The sequence below is a fragment of the Talpa europaea genome (assembly GCF_964194135.1).
Source record: "Talpa europaea genome assembly, chromosome: 15".
Taxonomy (NCBI): Eukaryota; Metazoa; Chordata; class Mammalia; order Eulipotyphla; family Talpidae; genus Talpa; species Talpa europaea.
The window spans coordinates 51,376,434-51,395,990 of NC_140083.1; the positions used below are offsets into that span (position 1 = coordinate 51,376,434).

Below are 19,557 nucleotides of genomic sequence, written 5' to 3' on the forward strand. Positions count from 1 at the left end.
AGTTATTTAAAAGCAGACCAATATGTGTGAACTGTAATTTTGCCTGTGCCAGATAGAGTGAGAATTAATCTGCTGTAGCTCATTCATTGAATTGATAGTTACTTTCTCATCATAATCTCATTAAATCTTGTGCTTTGTTAAATGCAGTTCTTTGAAGACTGATTACTCATGTCCCTACCAATTCTTGAGGAAAAGACGCACTAATTAGAAATAATTTAGACTATTAAATGTTACATGTAAGACACTTGGCTAATATGTTTTTCCCCTTACAGCTTGAAACAAAATGAAGATTTTTTCTGAATCTCATAAAACAGTGTTTGTTGTGGATCATTGCCCTTACATGGCAGAGTCTTGCAGACAGCATGTCGAGTTTGATATGCTGGTGAAGAATAGGACCCAAGGAATCATCCCATTGGCCCCCATATCTAAATCATTGTGGACTTGCTCAGTAGAATCATCTATGGAATATTGTAGAATAATGTATGATATATTTCCTTTTAAAAAGCTGGTGAGTGTGAAGTACAAGTAAAATTGTGATGGGGGAGTTATCCAACTGCCTGAATATATTGTTTTATATATGAATTTGCTATAGATTTGACTTACAATAGTTTGTTTACTACATTAAAAAGGAAACTGTGTAGCACTCCCCTTTGGGATTAACACATTACGTGCGTTTAATTGGGGCCAACAACAGCGACAATTATGGAGCACTTCCCTGTACCAGGCATGTTCCAAAATGCCTCCTATGTATTAATTCACAGTGGTCCTATGAAGTAGATGTTGTAATTAATGGGGACAGTATATATTCAAAATATATAAGTATTATATATTCAAAATATATAATGGCCACTGTGGAACAGATACTGACCGTGTTGTTAATATCTGTTACCAGCCAAAGAGAAGTGATGTTGGTTGTCAGCCATATGTTCGTTTGACTATCAGCCTTATTTATTACTGCCAGGTCGAGGTGCAGAAATTCACTTAAAGAGAAGAAACTTGTTTTGAGTCACACAATTCCTTAGCAGCACAAATTAAGTGACTTGTTAGGTATATTAATGTATGTGTAGTACAATGCTACAGGATTTGACCATATTAAAAGGAAGACGCTTAAGAATGCTAAGTGGAAATTGTTTTTATCAATAAAAAGAAATTAGGAAGTTGATAGAATTTCCAAGTATGAAGATTGTCTTCAGGTTTCAGAATCTCAGGTAGTTTATTTTGAGAAAGTCATTTGGTTACCACAAATGGATGATTTGCTTTCTGTCTCATTTGCTGCAGCCCTAGCCAGTTCTTAGACAAGGTAGGGACAGTAAGAGTAAACACACAGAGTTGTTGTTAAACATTCAGATATATTCCCAAATAAAATACAAGCTGCTTTTTAACCCCTGTTAATGTAATATATGTGTAATGAGAAGAAACTTACATATTGATTCAGGACACTAGCTTTCAGTCTGTGACCTTAATTCTGTTACTTAATCTCTCCAAGTCTCAGTTTCCTCCTATGTCAGCATAACACGTACTTCCTATGATTGTTGTAAGATTTCAGTGAGAGAACATAAAGTAGCCAGTAAAATAATACCAATGTCAGTAAACCTTAAAAGAAGACCAGTTATTAAAATTAAGGGAAATAACTATTTCTTGAATGTTAAGAAGAGATCATACATCAAGGAGAAAGAATCTTACTCGATTCTCAAAAGAAGCATAAATCTTACCCTTCACCCAAAAGGGAGTATAGTCAACATTAGATATATTTTCCGATATTTTTTTGTCATTATCATCTCACTTGATAGAGTTTTCTGCTTGCATTTTTAGAATAAAGTCCAAAGTGTTGCTTTGACTTTCAGTGCCCTATAGGAGAAGACTATTGCCTTTTTTCTAACTACTCCTCTGCCCACTCTGATCTTCACCCCTTTGAGGCTATACTTTTAGAGATGTTTACATTTGCTGTTTGCTGTACCTGGGATCTTCCAGCCTCAGTGCTTTCCAGGTCTTGTTTCTTCTGGTTATTTTGTGTACCCCTCAGTTGCCAATTCCCTAAAGAGCCCTGCCCTGACCGCCCACTCTGAAGGAGAAAACTAGCTTCTTTCCCATGGCATCTGGCGCTCTTCAAAATGGTCTTGATCATTTATTGCTTTGTTTGTGTCTTCGCGGCAGGGCCTTCTATCTTACCACAGCCCCATGGCCCTAGCCTTCCCCGCATTTTCAGTGGCAGAACTGTTGTGTTCATCCCTGTCAGCGTGTCCCCAGTGCCAAGAACAGCACCTGGCATGTACTAGGCATTCTGTCATTGGAAAATGAATGAATCAGTCAGCAAAACAGTGCTAGAAATGCAGGATATTATTTATTTATTTTTAGAAACTGCATGTTATTTTAAAATATAATGTGGCTAAGGGGAATTGAAGTTGAATGCTAATTATTCCTTTGAAATCTTTTAGGTGAATTTCATCGTAAGTGACTCTGGAGCACATGTTTTAAATTCTTGGACTCAAGAAGACCAAAATTTGCAGGAGGTATGGTTAGGTTTTGAGCTGTGGCCATTTCAGAAAATTACCTGAATGTGATAATACTTTCCTTAAAAATGATTTAAAATATATATTATCAGTGTAGTTTTAAAACACCAACTAATACTGAAAGAAAAACAGCAATCTCTGTTCCAGTGTTTTCGTAATTCCTAGAAGCAAACTTTTAAGCTCCACTAGTTTCCACTTCCATATTTTTAAAGAACACATTTTTACTATTTGTGGCATTGTTGATTTATCTGTCATTATTGTTGATAAGGATTTATTCTTTATCTTCTCCCTTACACATGTCACTGTGTCTGTCTCCTTCCTCCCTCCCCCGTTTTCTCATTATTGATAAATCAGAATTTTTGGTTAATTCAAAATTCCATGTGTGCATTGAAATGTCTGCATACTTTGTTATTCACAGGTACGCCAAGTAGTGTAGTGATCATTAGCATTGTTGTTATTTCTATTCTTGTGCAACTATTTGCTTATTCCTGGAACTTATAATTGACCTTTTTTATAGCTTAATTTGCTTAGTTTTCTGTGTATATGCTGATGGTTTTCCTATGTCTTTATAAAACTTCTCAATATCTTTATCATAAATGTGTCAGAAATTTAGCAGTATCATTTATTTCTTGGCATGTAGCATTCCACCCCAGTCGGAACTGACTGCTTTCTAGGCTTGGTGCACTGTTCTCTATTTTTCACATCCCATTTTTTTTCTTTTTCTTCGTGTAATCTCTTGTTTCTGTAGCGCCTAATATCCAGAATTCCTGTGCCTTACCTTACGCTGTATTCATAGTTGGAATATAGAAATCTCAGTTTGGAAATAATTGTTTCCTCAAAATTCTGAGGGCACTGCTGCACTGTTTCATATCTTCCAGTGTTGTTGAGAAGTCTAATATAATTTCTTCTTCATGATTTCTCTCTGAAAATTTAGAAAAGCTAAAGAATATTTTTCCCCTTTTATATTAAGAAATTACTCAATAGTGTGCATTGGTGCTGGTCTTTTTCATCCATTGTGTGAGGCTTTCTAGTCCTCAGGACAGTTTCCTATGTTTAGTAATGCTTTGTGTCTTTCTAGAATCCCTTTTAGTGGGATGTTATATCTCCTGGATTAAATTCCTTATTTTTCTCATTGTCCTCATTGTTGTACATTCTGAGCCATTTTACCCATTTCCTCTTAACCTTTAAATGGAATGTCTTAGTTGTATTTTTAATTTTTTTTTTTAAGATTTATTTATTTATGCATACAAGAGCCAGGGTGCAGGCCAGAGGTGTGGGGGGTGAGAGGATTCACCAGAGCGGGGAACAGAACAAGCAGATAGACCAAAGTACACTGCTGAGGGGAGCAGCAGGCGAGTCAGGAGAGGCCCGCTGCGCCATGAGGATTGCTCCCTGGCCGGCCGGGGATCAAACTCATGCTGCAGAGGCTTCCGGGTGGCTTCATAGGTTGCATTGTAACCCCTTGCGCCACCTGGGATGCCCTGTATTTATAATTTCTAAACACTCTTCTGCTCTAATTATATCCATTCGTTAATAGTAGTCAGTAATTTTTAAAATTTTTAATATTTTCTGCAATTTTTTTTTAAAAGATTTATTTATTTATGCATACAGAGGCGCAGGAGGTAAGAGGATTCACCAGAGACAGAGCAGGGAACAGAACAGGCAGATTGACCAAAGTACACTGCTGAGGGGAGCAGCAGATGAGTCAGGAGAGATCTACTGTGCCATGTGGGTAGCTCCCTGGCAGGCTGGGAATCAAACTTGTGCTGCAGTGGCTGCGGCTAGCTTCATAGGTTGCCTCTTAACCCTTGCGCCACCAGGGAGGCCCCTACAATGTTTATTCCAGTATTTTTAATACTCCCTTTTTTTTTAAAGATTTATTTATTTATTTTATTTATTTATTTATACAAGCATTGGGTACAGCCAGAAGCGCGGGAGGGTGAGAGAATCCACCAGAGCCAGAGCAAGGAGCAGAGCAGACAGAAGGACCGAAGTGCACTGCTGAGGGGAGCAGCGGGCAGCAGGAGAGGTCTGCATACCATGTAGGACCCTCCTCCGGTGGCCGGGTAGCAGCCGGGGATCGAACTGGCGCTGCAGAGGCTGCGTGCAGCTTCGCAACCCAACACTCAACCGCTGTGCCACCGGGGAGGCCCTAATACTCCTTCTTAACCTCAGAAGTCTCACATGTTTATTCATGTTCACTAGTACTTGCTTTGTCGAATCATTCTCTCTGTAAACACCTAGTATTTGTCTTTGTTAGTCTGACTTGGTTTACTGCTACTCCTTCCAGTTTGCTGTAAATGGCAGCAATTCATCTTTCCTTAGGGTTGAATGATATTTTATAGTGTGGATAGACCACATCTTAATCTAGTCTTCTATCAGTGGTCACTTAGGTGGTCTCCACGTTTTAGCTATTATTGTAAATAGTGCTGCACTAAACAATGTAAAACATAAAATTTTTCGAGTTGATAATTTCATGTTATTTAGATAAATGCTCCAGAGTGGAATTGCTAGTCTGTGCGCTATTTCCTTTTTCAGTTTTTTAAGGTATATGCAGATGACTCTCCCAAATGACTGCACCAGTTGCATATTCCCACCAATAATGTAATAGCATTCCTTTTTCTCCACATCCTTTACAGCACTTGTTGTTGGGGGTCTTTTTAATATGTGCCTTTCTCACAGGTATGAGATTGATAACTCACTGTGGTTTTCACGAGCATCTGTCATAAAAAGTGGTGATGCTCTTTGTGTCTACGCAACCATCTTCTTCTCCCTTTCTTCTAATAAATCTAACCCTTTTGTATATTAAAAAAAATTGATGATGAATAATTATGTCCATTTTGTCATGTATTTGTTTTATGGGTATAATTTTTTAATCTGAAGGCTTATTAAAGGTAAAATTATAGTTGAACTTTTCTTCTCCCTCTGTTTTCAGAGTTCTTTTCAGATTAAGGCTATTCTTAAATGCCTGCTAATATTTGGTTGTGTGACCTTATTTAGAAATAAGGCACCAAGCACATTAGAAGGGCTGCATCTCGTGTGCTAGGTATTGCTGAGTAGACTTCACTTTGGCTTAAGCTACATTCACTGGGGGACCTCCAGATATCAGAATTGGCAGCTCACCTCTCTAGGACTATTCAGGGTCTCTGGCAAAGAACTTTCGCTCTTCTACTTGTGTGCTATAAATAAAGGGGATTTTCAGCCTTCTGGGAGCCAGGGCAGAGGATGGGTGCTAACATTCAATAGGCAGATTTCTGCTCAATTTTTTTGGTTTTGGTCAAGTACTGTGCTTTCTGAACTAGTAGTGATTAGCTGCTTGTTACTATTTAAATTTAAATTACTTAAAATCAAGTACAGTAAAAATCCACTTTCTCAGTACCAGAGCTAGTAATGACACATAGATAGTGCCTCTATATTGGACAGCACAAAAGGAGAACATCTCCACCCTCACACAAGGTTCCACTGGGCGATGCTGGTTTGGTGTCTTAGTCACTCTCCACCATGCTTTGTGGTTTCTGTACTTGGTACCTTTCATTCAATTCCTCATGGAATTTCATTGTGGACGGGAGTCAGAGGCACTATGGTGAGGAGGGGATAGAAAATCACTTACGAGGATGGAGTGGTAGTAAGATCTGCAAGTCAAGTACTTCTTGACAGACTTCAAACCACCCATAACCTCACCCTGGTTTCTGTGGCACTAGATGCCTTCTTGTCCTGGAGGACATATCATCTCACTTTCTCTCCCCTGTAGGGGTAGATTTCACCTTAGTCCTAGTAAGTTCATTATATTCTTACATCCATGCCATTGAATGGAATGGAATGAGTTTTTTGTTGTCTCTTCCATTCTCTTCATCTTTGTGTGTTTATTGTTTACGTCCCTTTACCCTTGACTAATGGTTTTTTTTTTTTTTAAAGACTTATTCATACAAAGCTGGGATACAGGCCAGAGTTGTGGGGGGGGTGAAAGGATTCACTAGAGACAGAGTGGGAAACAGAACAGGCAGATTGACCGAAGTACACTGCTGAGGGGAGCAGCAGGTGAGTCAGGAGGAGAGGTCTGCTGTGCCATGTGGGTAGCTCCCTGGCTGGGGATTGAACTCATGCTACAGCCACCAGGGAGGCCCTGGCTAATGTTTTTTTAATTTAAATACCTTAAAAAGAATTAAATGCCTTCATTAACAGTTTTAGTGGAGTTCTAGGAGAGAACATAAATAGATCTACACTTAAACCCATCAAGTTCATGTTTTTAAACCATTGTTTGTCTAAGGGTATTCAGTTTGTGGTAGATTATGGTTTTGTTATTATTTAGTTGGACAGACTTTAATTTGCAAGGTTTTTCACTGGTGAATATGAACATGAGAGATTGGCAATAGTGAAATGTTTGAATACATTATTTGAATTATTTAATAATTAAATATTTCTGTTAGTGGATATTCTTTAGTGGAAATAATCCCATCTAAATGTGTTTTAAATGGAACACTTTATTTATTTATTTATAGAAAGATTAATTTATGTATTTATTTATTTATACAAGCACTGGTTATAGTCAGAACCGCGGGAGGGTGAGAGAATTCACCAGAGCCAGAGCAGGGAACAGAACAGGCAGACTGACGAAATACACTGCTGAGGGGAGCAGCGGGCGCTGAAGGGGAGGTCTGCACGCCATGTGGGACCCTCGCTGGCGGCCAGGGATTGAACCTGCGCTGCAGAGGCTGTGGGCAGCTTCGCAGCCCAGCGCTCAACTGCTGCGCCACCAGAGGAGGCCCTTGAGTAGGTTTTTATTGGTTTGCCTATTGCATTTATATCACTCTAGAATGTTCTTTATTCTTTCATTACTTGAAAAAATATTAAGATTTCATACATTCCCCCTCCGTTGTCTTTTTGAAATGGCAGGTATTCTGCTTTGCTTCTTTCAAGAGGTACTGTGAAAGAAGCTTGAAGCCTCTGTAGTTGTGTATGAATAAAAGTAAGTACACATTTGCATAGCTCTTCCTGCTGCACCTCTGCAGTGCAGTGAAGGTGTTTATTTGATAATGGCAGGTGTTCGGTTATAAGAGGAATTGCTGCTTCCCTCTTTTTTTTAAGGTGAAAGTACTTCACTCACTGCTTTTAAATTGTGAACAGAAGGGGAAACTACCCTGTGAGGCAACTTTATGGCAAATCACTGGTGTTTAAGATCGTATAAAATAATCAACGTTTTATATGAATTATGTATAATCATGTATGTTAACATATTTAGTATCTAGCTTTAGCTGTCTGTTTCACACCTTTCCCTAGTATTGTGAATAATCATGACTAACAAGGAAGTGGATTGATTGAAGAATGAGATAGAAGGATTGTAGACATTTTTTGCTTCAACTCCTTCACCTTGTAGGTGAAGGAACTGAGACCCACAGGGGCCAAAAGGTGTTTGTCTTAGGTAACTTTGATTACAGTACACAACTATCTTATCCATCTTAAATATTATTGCCAAAATTGTTAGATTTCAGCAGTTTGGTCTTGTTTTTGTTGGTCAAATTAAATCAAGTTTGGAAAGTATCCTACATTAGTGTGGCATTGTTTCTATTATTTTCACTTCAGACTAGGACAAGGTTTAGGACAGAATGACCAGCATCATACTGTGATAAATGTAGAGCCAGAGCTTCAGCCCCTATCCATTAGATTCCAGAAGTTCAGCTTGCTTTCTCTTGCTTTACCTGACCACAATAGCCATCCCCTAAAAAGCTAATTTTTATGGTGGTTCTCCTCCTGTGTACTAGGGACTTCATATAGTCTTTCATACAAAGCATTTTTTAATTTCTTTTTTGAAACTTTTTATAAATAGGGAAAACCTGTGTGCTTTAAAAATAAAATGTACAGGGCCTCCCCTGGTGGCGCAGCGGTAGAGTGCCGGACTGTGAAGCTGCCCACAGCCTCTGCAGCGCCAGTTCCATCCCCTGCCACCGGCGAGGGTCCCACATAGCGTGCAGACCTCTCCTGCTGCACCCGCTGCTCCCCTCAGCAGTGTATTTCGTTAGTCTGCCTGTTCTGTTCCCTGCTCTGGCTCTGGCGAATTCTCTCACCCTCCTGTGCTTCTGACTGTACCCAGTGCTTGTATAAATAAATAAATCTTTTAAAAAAAATGTACATAGACATATACATGTATACATATGTAAACATCTCCATACCAATGTGTATGTATAAATATAAAGCAAGCCTTAGGACACTTCCCCCTCATTCCCTGTCCAGTGAGCACTATATTAGCATCTCCTCACACCACCACGGGGGCTAAGTGTGCATCTCCTACCCGCCCAGCCTTCAGTGAAGCTGAAGTGGGCATATTTAACCACAGATGTTGGCAAACATGACAAATTAGGACTTTCTTCTCCTTTGGAGAGCAGGTTAACCAGCACCTCACTGTTTATCCCTACCAGCAGTAGCTATTTCTGGGTCCTTCCAGAGTATCTTCATGCATATACAAAGCAGAGTTCCCTTACTTAATTCTTTTTCAAGGTAGTTTTGACTGTTCTGGGTCCCTTGCAATTCCATAGAATTTTAGAAACAGCTTGCTGATTTCTGCAAAGAAGTCAGCTGAGACTCTGACAGGTTTTGTTTAATCCGAAGTTCAGTTTGTATAATTTTGCCATTTTAACAATAGTAAATCTTCCAATCCATGAACATGTTTTTTAATTCATTTAATTTTTAATTTATTTCAACAATGAATGTTTTGTATTTTTCAGAGCACATGAATTGCATTTCTTTTGTTAAATTTATTCACAAGTATTTTCTCTTTTTGGTGCTGTTATAAATGAAATTGTTTTCTAAATTACACTTTGGGGTTTATTTTAAGTGTATATAAATACAGTTCTTTTTTTTTTTTAAAGATTTATTTATACAAGAACTGGGGTACAGTCAGAAGTGCGGGGGGATTGAGAGAATTCACCAAAGACAGAGCAGGGAACAGAACAGGCAGACGGACCGAATACACTGCTGAGGGGAGCAGTGGGCAAGGCAGGAGAGATCTGCCGTGCCATGTGGGTTTCTTCCTGGCCGGCTGGGAATCAAACCAGTGCTGCAGAGGTTGCGGATAGCTTCACAGTGCAGCGCTCAACCCGCTGCACCACCAGGGAGACCTTATGGTTCATTTTTGTCCATTGACACATACTCTGCAACTTTGCTGAGCTTGCTTATATTTCTAATTGTTCTTTACTGGGTTCCTTAAGATTTTCTACATATAAAATCATGTCATCTGCAACATAGCGATAGTTGTACTTCTTCCTTTTCAATAAGATGCCTTTTATTTCTTTTTCTTTCCTAATTACCCTGGTTAGCACCTTAGATACTGTTGAAAAGAAGGGGTGAGAGTGGATATCCTTCCTCTGCTCCTGATCTTAGCAGGAACACATCCAGTCTTCACCATTAAGCATGGTGTTATTGTGTAGGTCTTTTCTAGATGCTTTTTATGTGCTTGAGAAGTTCTCTTCTGTTTCTATTTTGTTGAGTGTTTTTCTCATGAAAGGTCTTCAGTTATTTCAAATGTTTTTACTGTGTTTGTGGAGAAGGTCATGTGAATAAAATATTTTTTCATGAGTATGATATTTACATTAACTGATTTTCACATATTAAATCAACATTGCATTCCTGAGATAAGTCCCAGTTGGTCATAGTATATTAATTCTTTTTATGTGTTGCTGGATTTAGTTTGCTAGTATTTTACTGAGGACAGCTATATCCATATTTATAAGTTATGTTAGTCCACAGTTTTATTTTCTTGTGATGACTTTGACTTGTGCATACTTTTTTATACTTTTTTTAAAGATTTATTTATTATTTATGCATACCAAAACTGGGGTACAGGCCAGAGGTGTGGGGATGAGAGGATTCACCAGAGACAGAGTGGGGAACAGAACAGGCAGATTGACTGAAATACATTGCTGAGGGAAGCAGTGGGTAAGACAGGAGAGGTCTGCTGCACCATGCGGATACCTCCCTGGCCCAGGGTTGAACTTGTGCTGCAGTGGCTGCAGGCAGCCCCATAGGCTGCGTCTTAACCTTTTGCACCACCAGGGAGGCCCTTGTGCACACTGTTTTGTCAACATAACTGTTTTTCCTTTTACTTAGCTAATGGCAGCGTTAGCTGCTGTTGGACCTCCTAACCCACGGGCAGATCCAGAATGTTGCAGTATTTTGCACGGACTGGTTGCAGCAGTGGAAACCCTTTGTAAAATCACAGAATATCAACATGAGGCTCGTACTCTATTAATGGAGAATGCAGAACGTGTTGGAAATAGAGGACGGATAATCTGCATTACTAATGCAAAAAGGTGAGATGCTATTCATAGTAATCCTTTTGTTGACGGAATTTATAGTCCTTTTACAATTTTATTTTAAAAAACAAGACCAAAAAAAAGACCAAAAAAAAAAAAAAAAACAAGACTAACATGTGGGCATTTAAGCATATCCCAAATAACCTTTCTAATATTAAAAGTGTGTTTAGCCTATTCTAAAATACTCTTCCCAATGAAAACTGTTTAGTGCATTGTCATCTTGTAGGTCGCTCTGCTTTGTTCTCACTAGTCTTTCAGCTGGTTGTTTGGTATTTTGCATCAGCATCTGAAGATAGTCCTTACTGAAGTGATTTTAATTGTCTAAAACAGCATCCTGCAGTTGGATCGCATGTAAAGTTTTTTCTCTTCCTGTTTCCTCCTTGAAATTTGTTTTATCTTTTTATGTCACAGTGATAGTCATGTACGAATGCTTGAGGACTGTGTCCAGGAGACAATTCACGAGCACAACAAGCTTGCTGCAAATTCGGATCAGTGAGTATAGACTATGAGTGAAGTACACAAGCTGTTTACTAGTCGTAGGTACTCATTATTGTTATCACCTATACTTTTAATAGAATTGTAGCATTCCCTTGAATCCTCTGCTCAAGCCAATCATGAGTAAAAAATATTTAACGTTTTCACTAGAAACATTTTTCCCATTTTCTCTTTCACTTTACGATTTTACTTTTTTCCCCACAGGAAAGGTGATCTGAAGGTTAAAACAGTACATTTAGAATGCACGTTTGTTGGCTTGCTCATTTTCTGTTACAGATTTGTAAATGGGCAACTTGTTGGAGGTATTATCCAGTAATATCAAATCAAAACATAATACCTTGTAGTAAATGACTTTTGATTGCCTTAATGCAGAATTTTGCTGACACAGTAAGATGTTGTGTTCCATGCATGAAGTTTTTAAAAAGAAAAAAGAGAGCATTAAGGGCATGTTTGGGGCACCTGCATCGTGGAGTCTATATTGGATCAAACTCTTACTAATTTGCTTATGTGGATTTTTGGTGGTGTTAATGAGTAGGATTGTTCTAAGAAAAGCATGCCATGGTAGGAGTGAACTGTCATTTCTTCTCTCAAACAGTGTAGTTAGGAAGATTATAATATCTACTTAGATATATATAGAGAAAGCAAGTATAGCTAATAGGTAGTGAATCTAGGTTCAGGATATGTAAGTGTTAAGTGAATAGTACTTCTCTTTCAACTTTTCTGTAGATTTGAAAATTCCAAAATAAAAGTTGGTGGAAATTTTTAGTGTTACAAATCTTATGTTCTTAGAAATAGTCAATTCCAAATAATGGTTAATGTTAATATGATTTTGCCCTTAAAAATATGAGTTGATAAAAATTAATACATAATAATTTTCTCTTTGGCACTTATTTATTTATTTTTTTAAAGATTCATTTATTTATACAAGCACTGGGTACAGTCAAAAGCGCGGGAGGGTGAGAGAATTCACCAGAGCCAGAGCAGGGAACAGAACAGGCAGAGTGACGAAACACACTGCTGAGGGGAGCAGCGGGCGAGACCGGAAAGGTCTGTCGTGCAATGTGGGACTCTCGCCGGCAGCCGAGATGGAACCGGGGATGGAACCGCCGCTGCAGAGGCTACAGGCAGCTTTGCAGCCCAGCGGTCAACCGCCGTGCCACCTGGGAGGCCCTCTTTGGCACTTATTTACTGAAAATTATGCTTGATTATAAAAATTTTCCTTTTCTCTTTCAAACACAGGAAATTGTAAAATTAATGTGAATTATTCATGAAATATTCATATAAGCAAGGCAAAATACAGTCTTCCTAAGTATTTAGCTTATGTGTTAACAGTAGCATCTGATTGTTATAGACTATTCTAGTATATTCTAGTATATTAAACATGTAATAATTTACCTTCCTGAATCTTTTTTTTTTTTTTGTGGGACCCTCACCCTTGGCCGGGGAACGAACCGGCATCACAGAGGCTAAGGGCAGCCTCGCAGCCCAGTGCTCAACCGCTGCGCCACCAGGGGAGGCCCACCTTCCTGAATTCTTTACATCAAATGCATTGTTACATTTTAAGTGAAAAGTTTTTCTTTCAGTCTCATGCAGATTCAAAAGTGTGAGCTGGTATTGATCCATACCTACCCTGTTGGTGAAGACAGCCTTGTATCTGATCGTCCTAAAAAAGAGGTAATGGGAAGAATTAATGGAAGAAAAAATCATTGTTATAATAAGAAATGCTGAAAAGGTTTATTGTTGAAATGACCATATTGCCAGCATTTTCTGCCAAGAACATATTTAGTGGGTGTTTTTTTTTTTTTTTTTTTAATTTAAAAAACAGGTTTATTTAGAGGGACAGAAAAGTAAAGTACATTTATGTAGACACAAGCGGGCAGGAAGAGCTGCCCCAAAGGGACAGGCGTACTGAGAGAGGCCTGCATGGTTGCGGGTGGGTGGCCTTGAGAAGAGCTGCCTCTGCTGAGGGAGGTCAATGAAGAGAGTCCCGGAATGGTACAGGTCACAGGCAGGCAGGAGGCTGCCGCCCTGCAGAAGCATCTGCAGTCACAGGTGGGCAGATGGAGTGCTGCCATATTTAGTATTTTGCAAAGCAACCTGTAAGGCAGAACACCTAGGTTGGTTCTTTACATTATAACTGTGGATTTTAAAGTGTTTTCTCTTTTGCTTGCCTACTGACAATTGTTTATTTTTATTAAATGCATTATAAAACTATATACAGTTTATACTGCTCCTTAAATTTCAAGTAGTTTAAGGTATTTCAGTTGCTTTGATGACTTATATCAAAATCTTTTCCCCCCTCATTAGAATAGCAGTGCACTCTATCACAGTAATATAATCTGTGGGCCTCTCTTGGTAGCGCAGCGTTTGAGCGCTGGGCTCCAAGGCTGCCCACAGCCTCTGCAGCCCCGGTTCGTTCCCCGGCCACTAGCATGGGTCCCACAAAAAAAAAAAAAAATTATAATCTAATAAAAATTCATTTTACCCATCCATATGGGGCAGAAACGAATTTCCAGCCTTGGTCTTACTTTTTAAATAAATTTGAACAGTTTTAAAGGAAAAGATAAGGCTGCTGATTATTACGTTTTTATACAATATTCTCCATCAATGATTTTTGTTTAGAAATATGAATGTATTTATTTGTTCATATTAAATGTTTTCGTTGATGTGTTCTGATTTTTTATTTAGCGTTATTAAGTGTTATACCTTAGTCTATAAACTTTTTGTAATGAAGTGATTTTTTTTAGGTCATTATCCTTGTGTTTTTAGATGGTTTTCTGTGTAAGGTCCCTTTTTACTTTTTTCCGCCTCTTTTGATAATGTGCCAGGATGTTGGTTTCACTTTTTTGATAACTAAAAAATTTCTTTAAATATAATTTCCCTGGAATAAGTAAAATTTTCTATTACCTCGTAGCAAATGACTTGATTGCCGTAATGCAGTTTTTTGGTGACACAGTAAGATGTTTGCGGCAGTTTCCACCATCTTTGTAACAAGCAGTCTTTTTCTGCAGGAGTTTGTCCTCTACACAAAATGAGCTATTTTTCTACAGTATTTTTATGGGCCACTTAATATCTATTTTGCATATAGATAAACATAAATTGAAATTGTAAGTTAAAAGGGATATTTAGGTCAAAGACCTCCCCTTTAAGTTCAAGAGGACAGGGACTTTGCCTGTTCGCTGCTGTTTCTTCCAAACCCTCACACACAAGTTTTGGCATACAATATAGTAAGTTCTGCTTCATAGGTATCTGTTGAATAAAAAATTATTGTTAGAATAAGTATCATGGTTAATTAATGAACCTGTTTATTTTTCCAAATTCTAAAAATTAAAAATGCTTAACTTTTATGGGTTGAAATAAAATATTTTGCACTAGGTTGCAGTGTATTAATGTTTTATGGGTTTTGTTTTGTTTTTTATACTTTTCTGTAGTTGTCCCCAGTTTTAACCAGTGAAGTTCATAGTGTCCGTGCAGGACGGCATCTTGCTACCAAATTAAATATTTTAGTACAGCAGCATTTCGACTTGGCTTCAACTACTATTACAAATATTCCAATGAAGGTAGGCAGTTCTTTTTCCTGTTATTATGGATGATTCTGCTTTGCTTTTTAAATATTTGTTTGATGTATATTACTATTTTAATTGAACCTTAACTTTTTCTTCCCATATCATATTTTCTGTTTTGCTAGCCCACATTCAATGTCTTTGACCAGGTCAGTAAAACTGAAAAGCAACAAGAAAGGATCACAGAACAAAATGCCATTTTTTTTTTCTAATAAAAAGAGTCCATTATCAGCTTTTTTGTAATTTAATTATGTTCTCATTATTTTCATCAAAATATAATATTTCTCTTAAATTACTTTTTCTGTGATTCTTTTCTGACAGTGTGTTATTAGATTTTACTTACTTTGATTATTCTAGTGCATCTTTATTTCTTATATTTTCATTCTTGGCCACTTGGTATAAAGGTGTTTGTAAATTATAGATCTAACTAGAGGCAAATAGCTCGAGGCTGGAAGGAATTTTATACTTGAACTAAAAAACCATTGATGTGCATCTTATGATTTTTTACTAATGGGTTTTTAAAGGACTCTTTCACTATCTGTTCATTTTCATTTTTTATTTTAAGATTTATTTATTTATGCATAGAACAGCTGGGGTGTAAACCAGAGGTGCGGGGACGGGGGGTGGGGGGGGAGGTGGAATGGTGAGAGGATTCACCAGAGACAGAGTGGGGAGCAGAAAGACATATGTACTGAAATACACTGCTGAGGGGAGCAGTGGGCGAGACAGGAGAGGTCTTCTGTGCCATGTGGTTTAGCTCCCTGGCCAGGGATCAGACTTGTGCTGCAGTGGCTGTGGATAGCTTCCTAGTACTGAGACTTAACCCTTTGCGCCACTGGGAGGCCCCCATTTTCATTTTGAAGTTGTTTAGGACTGACACACTGCCTGGCCCATCATAAGTTTTAAATGTTCTTCTACTGAGTGGAGTTAAATTCAGTTTTATTGATTATGTTAAAAATATAAAATAGCCACTAAAAATTCAAATTCACTTTTTATAAGTCTGATTTCACTTTTCCCCACAATATCATGAATACTAAATTGCATGAGCAATATTATCTTTTCATTATTAATTTCTTCCTAATTCCATTGGCTGGCTCTAATAGAAATTAATAGGCCAACCCAACAGAACAGTTTAGACATAGAAGCATTAAAAAGCAATATGGCACAGTAGGTCCGCTTTAATTGTGTAAAATTTCATGGTTACAAGAAAAATACTTTGAAAGTGACAGGTAGCTTGCTTTACAAATTTGACCAGATTTGTGTGCTGCTGCTGTAAATAAATAGTGTTGAAGTTCTTACTTTTTAGTGAAAACAAGTTACTAAACTTGTTTAGTTTGTATTTGCTACTTTATGTAATTGGTGTTTGCTAATTTATAGTAGGTATTTAAAGATGCTCTTTCCTCCTTTAAACAACTATTTCCCTTTAAACCTACATAAACTATTTCAATTACATATTTTTATAAAAAATGTATTGGCAAAAAAATGCATTTGAAGTAAAAAAAAATTTCTGGATTAGTCATAGGTGTTAATGTAAAAAAAATTGTTCAATACTTTATTACCTATATGTAGCCTGCAATTTTTTTATAGAGGTCACATTGCTGTAGAAACTATTGCATCTTTAAATAGATTAACTTCTGAGCAGACTGTTCTATTATTATAGCTAGTTATTGATGGATGTGTTTGATTTTAAGCAAAAGCAAAGTGATTAATTAATTTAAATATTTTGGAAATGAAGAAACCAATTTTTTTAAATTTTGCTTTAAGGAAGAACAACATGCTAACACATCTGCCAATTATGATGTGGAGCTACTTCATCACAAAGATGCACATGTAGATTTTCTGAAAAGTGGTAAGTATGAGACATGGGAAAGGATTATTTTGTAAGATCTAACATATGTGAAAGCATACTAACAGCTTTGAGGGGGTTTTTAATAAACAAGATTAGCTTTAATTTATCCCTTTACAAGTTTATATAATAATATCATCTATTAGTGGCCTATAGTTTTCTATAGACTTAACTTTGGATAAGACTAGGCTAATGGAACAAAGACCAGAGAAGATAGTTACTACATTTAGGAGATAGATTCTCTTTTGCGGCAAATCACCCTGGAAAAGGAAGAGAACAGGAATAATTATAGACTTACAGTTTGCATGGATAAAAATCAGTTGTTTTGTAATTTAGTTACTTTCCTCCTCTAAAATTATTTGACTTAGGTAGGTCGAATCTCCAAAACTGATTTCTGCAACTGTATATAGGCATGGTTTAGGGAAGAAGATTCTGGAATTAGGAGGTAACAAATTTCCGTCCATGCTTTGTCTCTGACCAGCAAATATCTGGACTGTGGTTTGCACACTTAAAAATTAAAGATGCTGATTTGAGGAATTGTAATTCCATCCATTCCTGAAATTCAGTGAAGTTGCCTTTAACTTTTCATATTTGGTTAAATTCTTGAGAATATTTTCTATGTTACTTGATGCTGTCAGAATTAAATGGTTGACTTGGATCATCTTGTATATATCTTTCCTGAAGTTAATACCATGAACCAATCAAAGCGTTTGTTACTTGTATCAAGAACCTTGGAATTAACCTAATATTAATTCCTAATAGAAAAACTATAATGATAAGTGTATATACTATTATTTAACAGATGAATACAGAGACCTTGGTTTTGAAAATGTCGTGTGTAGACATTACGAAGAACCTGAGGCAATAACAACTTTTAAGATATTTCTAAAACTTAGAAAATGTATTAAAAGTAATCTTTATAACAAACATATCTCTAAATAGTTGTTGATTTGAGTTAGAGCTACATGTATGACACATGGACACCCTGTGTTAAATACGTGGTGTCATAGGAACAGCACTGGGGGAACACAGCCTTGTATTTGTTGAAGCCTCTGCATTAGGCAAGCTTTCCACAGGAGGGCACAGTGGTACTGGACTTTGATGAGGACATATGCATGAGCCCAGATATCTTCCTTCAGCTCCAGATCCATATATCTTATTGCCTGATTATATCTATTCCATCTCTCTCAGACACCTGAGCTTTGCCCCTGAATGGTCTTCTCATTTTCCCTCTGAGTGAGTGGCCTATTCTCTCTCCAGCTCTCAAGGCAGAAATCTCAATCATCTTTGAGACATTTTCTGTCATTCTTATCTAAACCATTGTCACCTTTTCTTATTTTATCTACTAAATGTCTCTCAAGTCCATCCATATCTGCATTTTTAACACTTTACTATCTCCCTAATCCAGCCCATTCTTTTACTTCCCATCAGTTGGTAGCCTCCTAATGGTCTGTCTCTACCCACTCTTGACTTGCTGGCTAGAATAGCTTGCAGAATGCTCATCAGCCTAAACCCTCTAATGATTTTCTTGCTCTAAGGGGAAAGACAGAACTGTTTAGATGTCTCATAAGGCCCTAAAATTTTTGTAAGATCTGAAACTATTCACACCCACTCCTGCCACAATCTTAGCTTCTGTTTTTATCTTTGTCAGAATACTGTTTTCCTTCATTGCTTTAGTTAATTTCTACACATATTTTCATTTTTCACAGAAACCTTTTCTGATGCCTCAGAAAAGGTCAAGCCTTTTTGTATAGCCGCTCATAGCACTGTATATTTTTTTGAAATTTTTTTTTGCATTTGTTCATTATTGTTTTATTAACATCTGTTTACTCTAGATGCTATTTAGGCAAAAATGCTCACTATGACATCTTACTTACTTCCTAGATTCCTCATTTCATGTTTCTTCTAATAGATTTTAGGATTTAGTATAATTAGGTGTTCATTTATCTTTCTTTGAGTACATAACCATGTTATTTTATCATTTAATGGTGTCAGAAGGGAGCAGTTAGTTATAGATGCTTGAAATTAAAAAAGTGTTTGCTATTTAACTGACTTACAATTGTTAAATATTTTAATTATCGCTAGTATCTAAACTCTATTTGATTTTTTTTAAGAGACTTTAAAGATATTCACCAAAAAATATTTTCTCTCTAGAGTTTTAGACTCTTGGAATTCTTAGGTAAATACTTTGAAGTTTGTGATCTATTTCGTTACATTGCTTTTTTTTCTGACTTATTTTTAAAGGTGATACCCATCTAGGAGGCAGCAATAGAGAAGGCTCATTTAAAGAAACAATAACATTGAAGTGGTGCACACCCAGAACAAATAACATTGGTAGGTATTTGATAATTAAAGAGAAATGAATAAATACAAAGGTTCCTAAAGTATTCTGAGCGTATCATTAATTAACAGAGCAAGTTATTTTTCCTCTTTTAATTGTGGAAATATTCCTTTATAATCTTTCAAATCAGTTTTTTCTTCTATTTCAGAATTACATTATTGCACTGGCGCTTATCGAATTTCACCTGTAGATGTAAATAGTAGACCTTCCTCCTGCCTTACTAATTTTCTTCTAAATGGTAACTTTTATCATTTAATTGTTCTGACTGAGATTATTACCAGTGAAAATCTAAACTCTGGAGTGCTTTCTTCAATAAAGGCTAGCTGTTTTATTTCCCAAAAACTGATTTAAAGTTACTTAATAATAAACATCATTGGGTAGTTGACTGTTGTATCTAAGTAAATGTCAGTTAACTTATTTTTAAGTATTTTTATTTAAAAATTTGATCATTGCTGTGTAAGTTGATCCATATAGAACATTTTTCTTGGCCTATTGA

At 37.0% G+C, this 19,557-nt stretch overlaps 1 protein-coding gene across 2 annotated transcripts in view; it reads left to right on the forward strand.

Annotated features, from left to right (window-relative positions):
* Positions 1-283: 283 nt before the first annotated feature.
* INTS13 (integrator complex subunit 13) overlaps positions 284-19,557 on the forward strand; it is a gene marked incomplete at both ends in the record, with an annotated part of 29,957 nt that continues 10,683 nt past the window's right edge. The window contains 9 exons of one of the 2 annotated variants that reach the window (XM_084254671.1): positions 284-508; positions 2,436-2,510; positions 10,611-10,813; positions 11,228-11,308; positions 12,883-12,985; positions 14,743-14,871; positions 16,639-16,723; positions 18,965-19,054; positions 19,210-19,299. In XM_084254671.1, the coding sequence (XP_084110797.1) occupies positions 284-508; positions 2,436-2,510; positions 10,611-10,813; positions 11,228-11,308; positions 12,883-12,985; positions 14,743-14,871; positions 16,639-16,723; positions 18,965-19,054; positions 19,210-19,299 (1,081 nt within the window). The remainder of the gene's footprint in view (positions 509-2,435; positions 2,511-10,610; positions 10,814-11,227; positions 11,309-12,882; positions 12,986-14,742; positions 14,872-16,638; positions 16,724-18,964; positions 19,055-19,209; positions 19,300-19,557) is intronic. The other variant, XM_084254672.1, reaches the window with a different exon arrangement.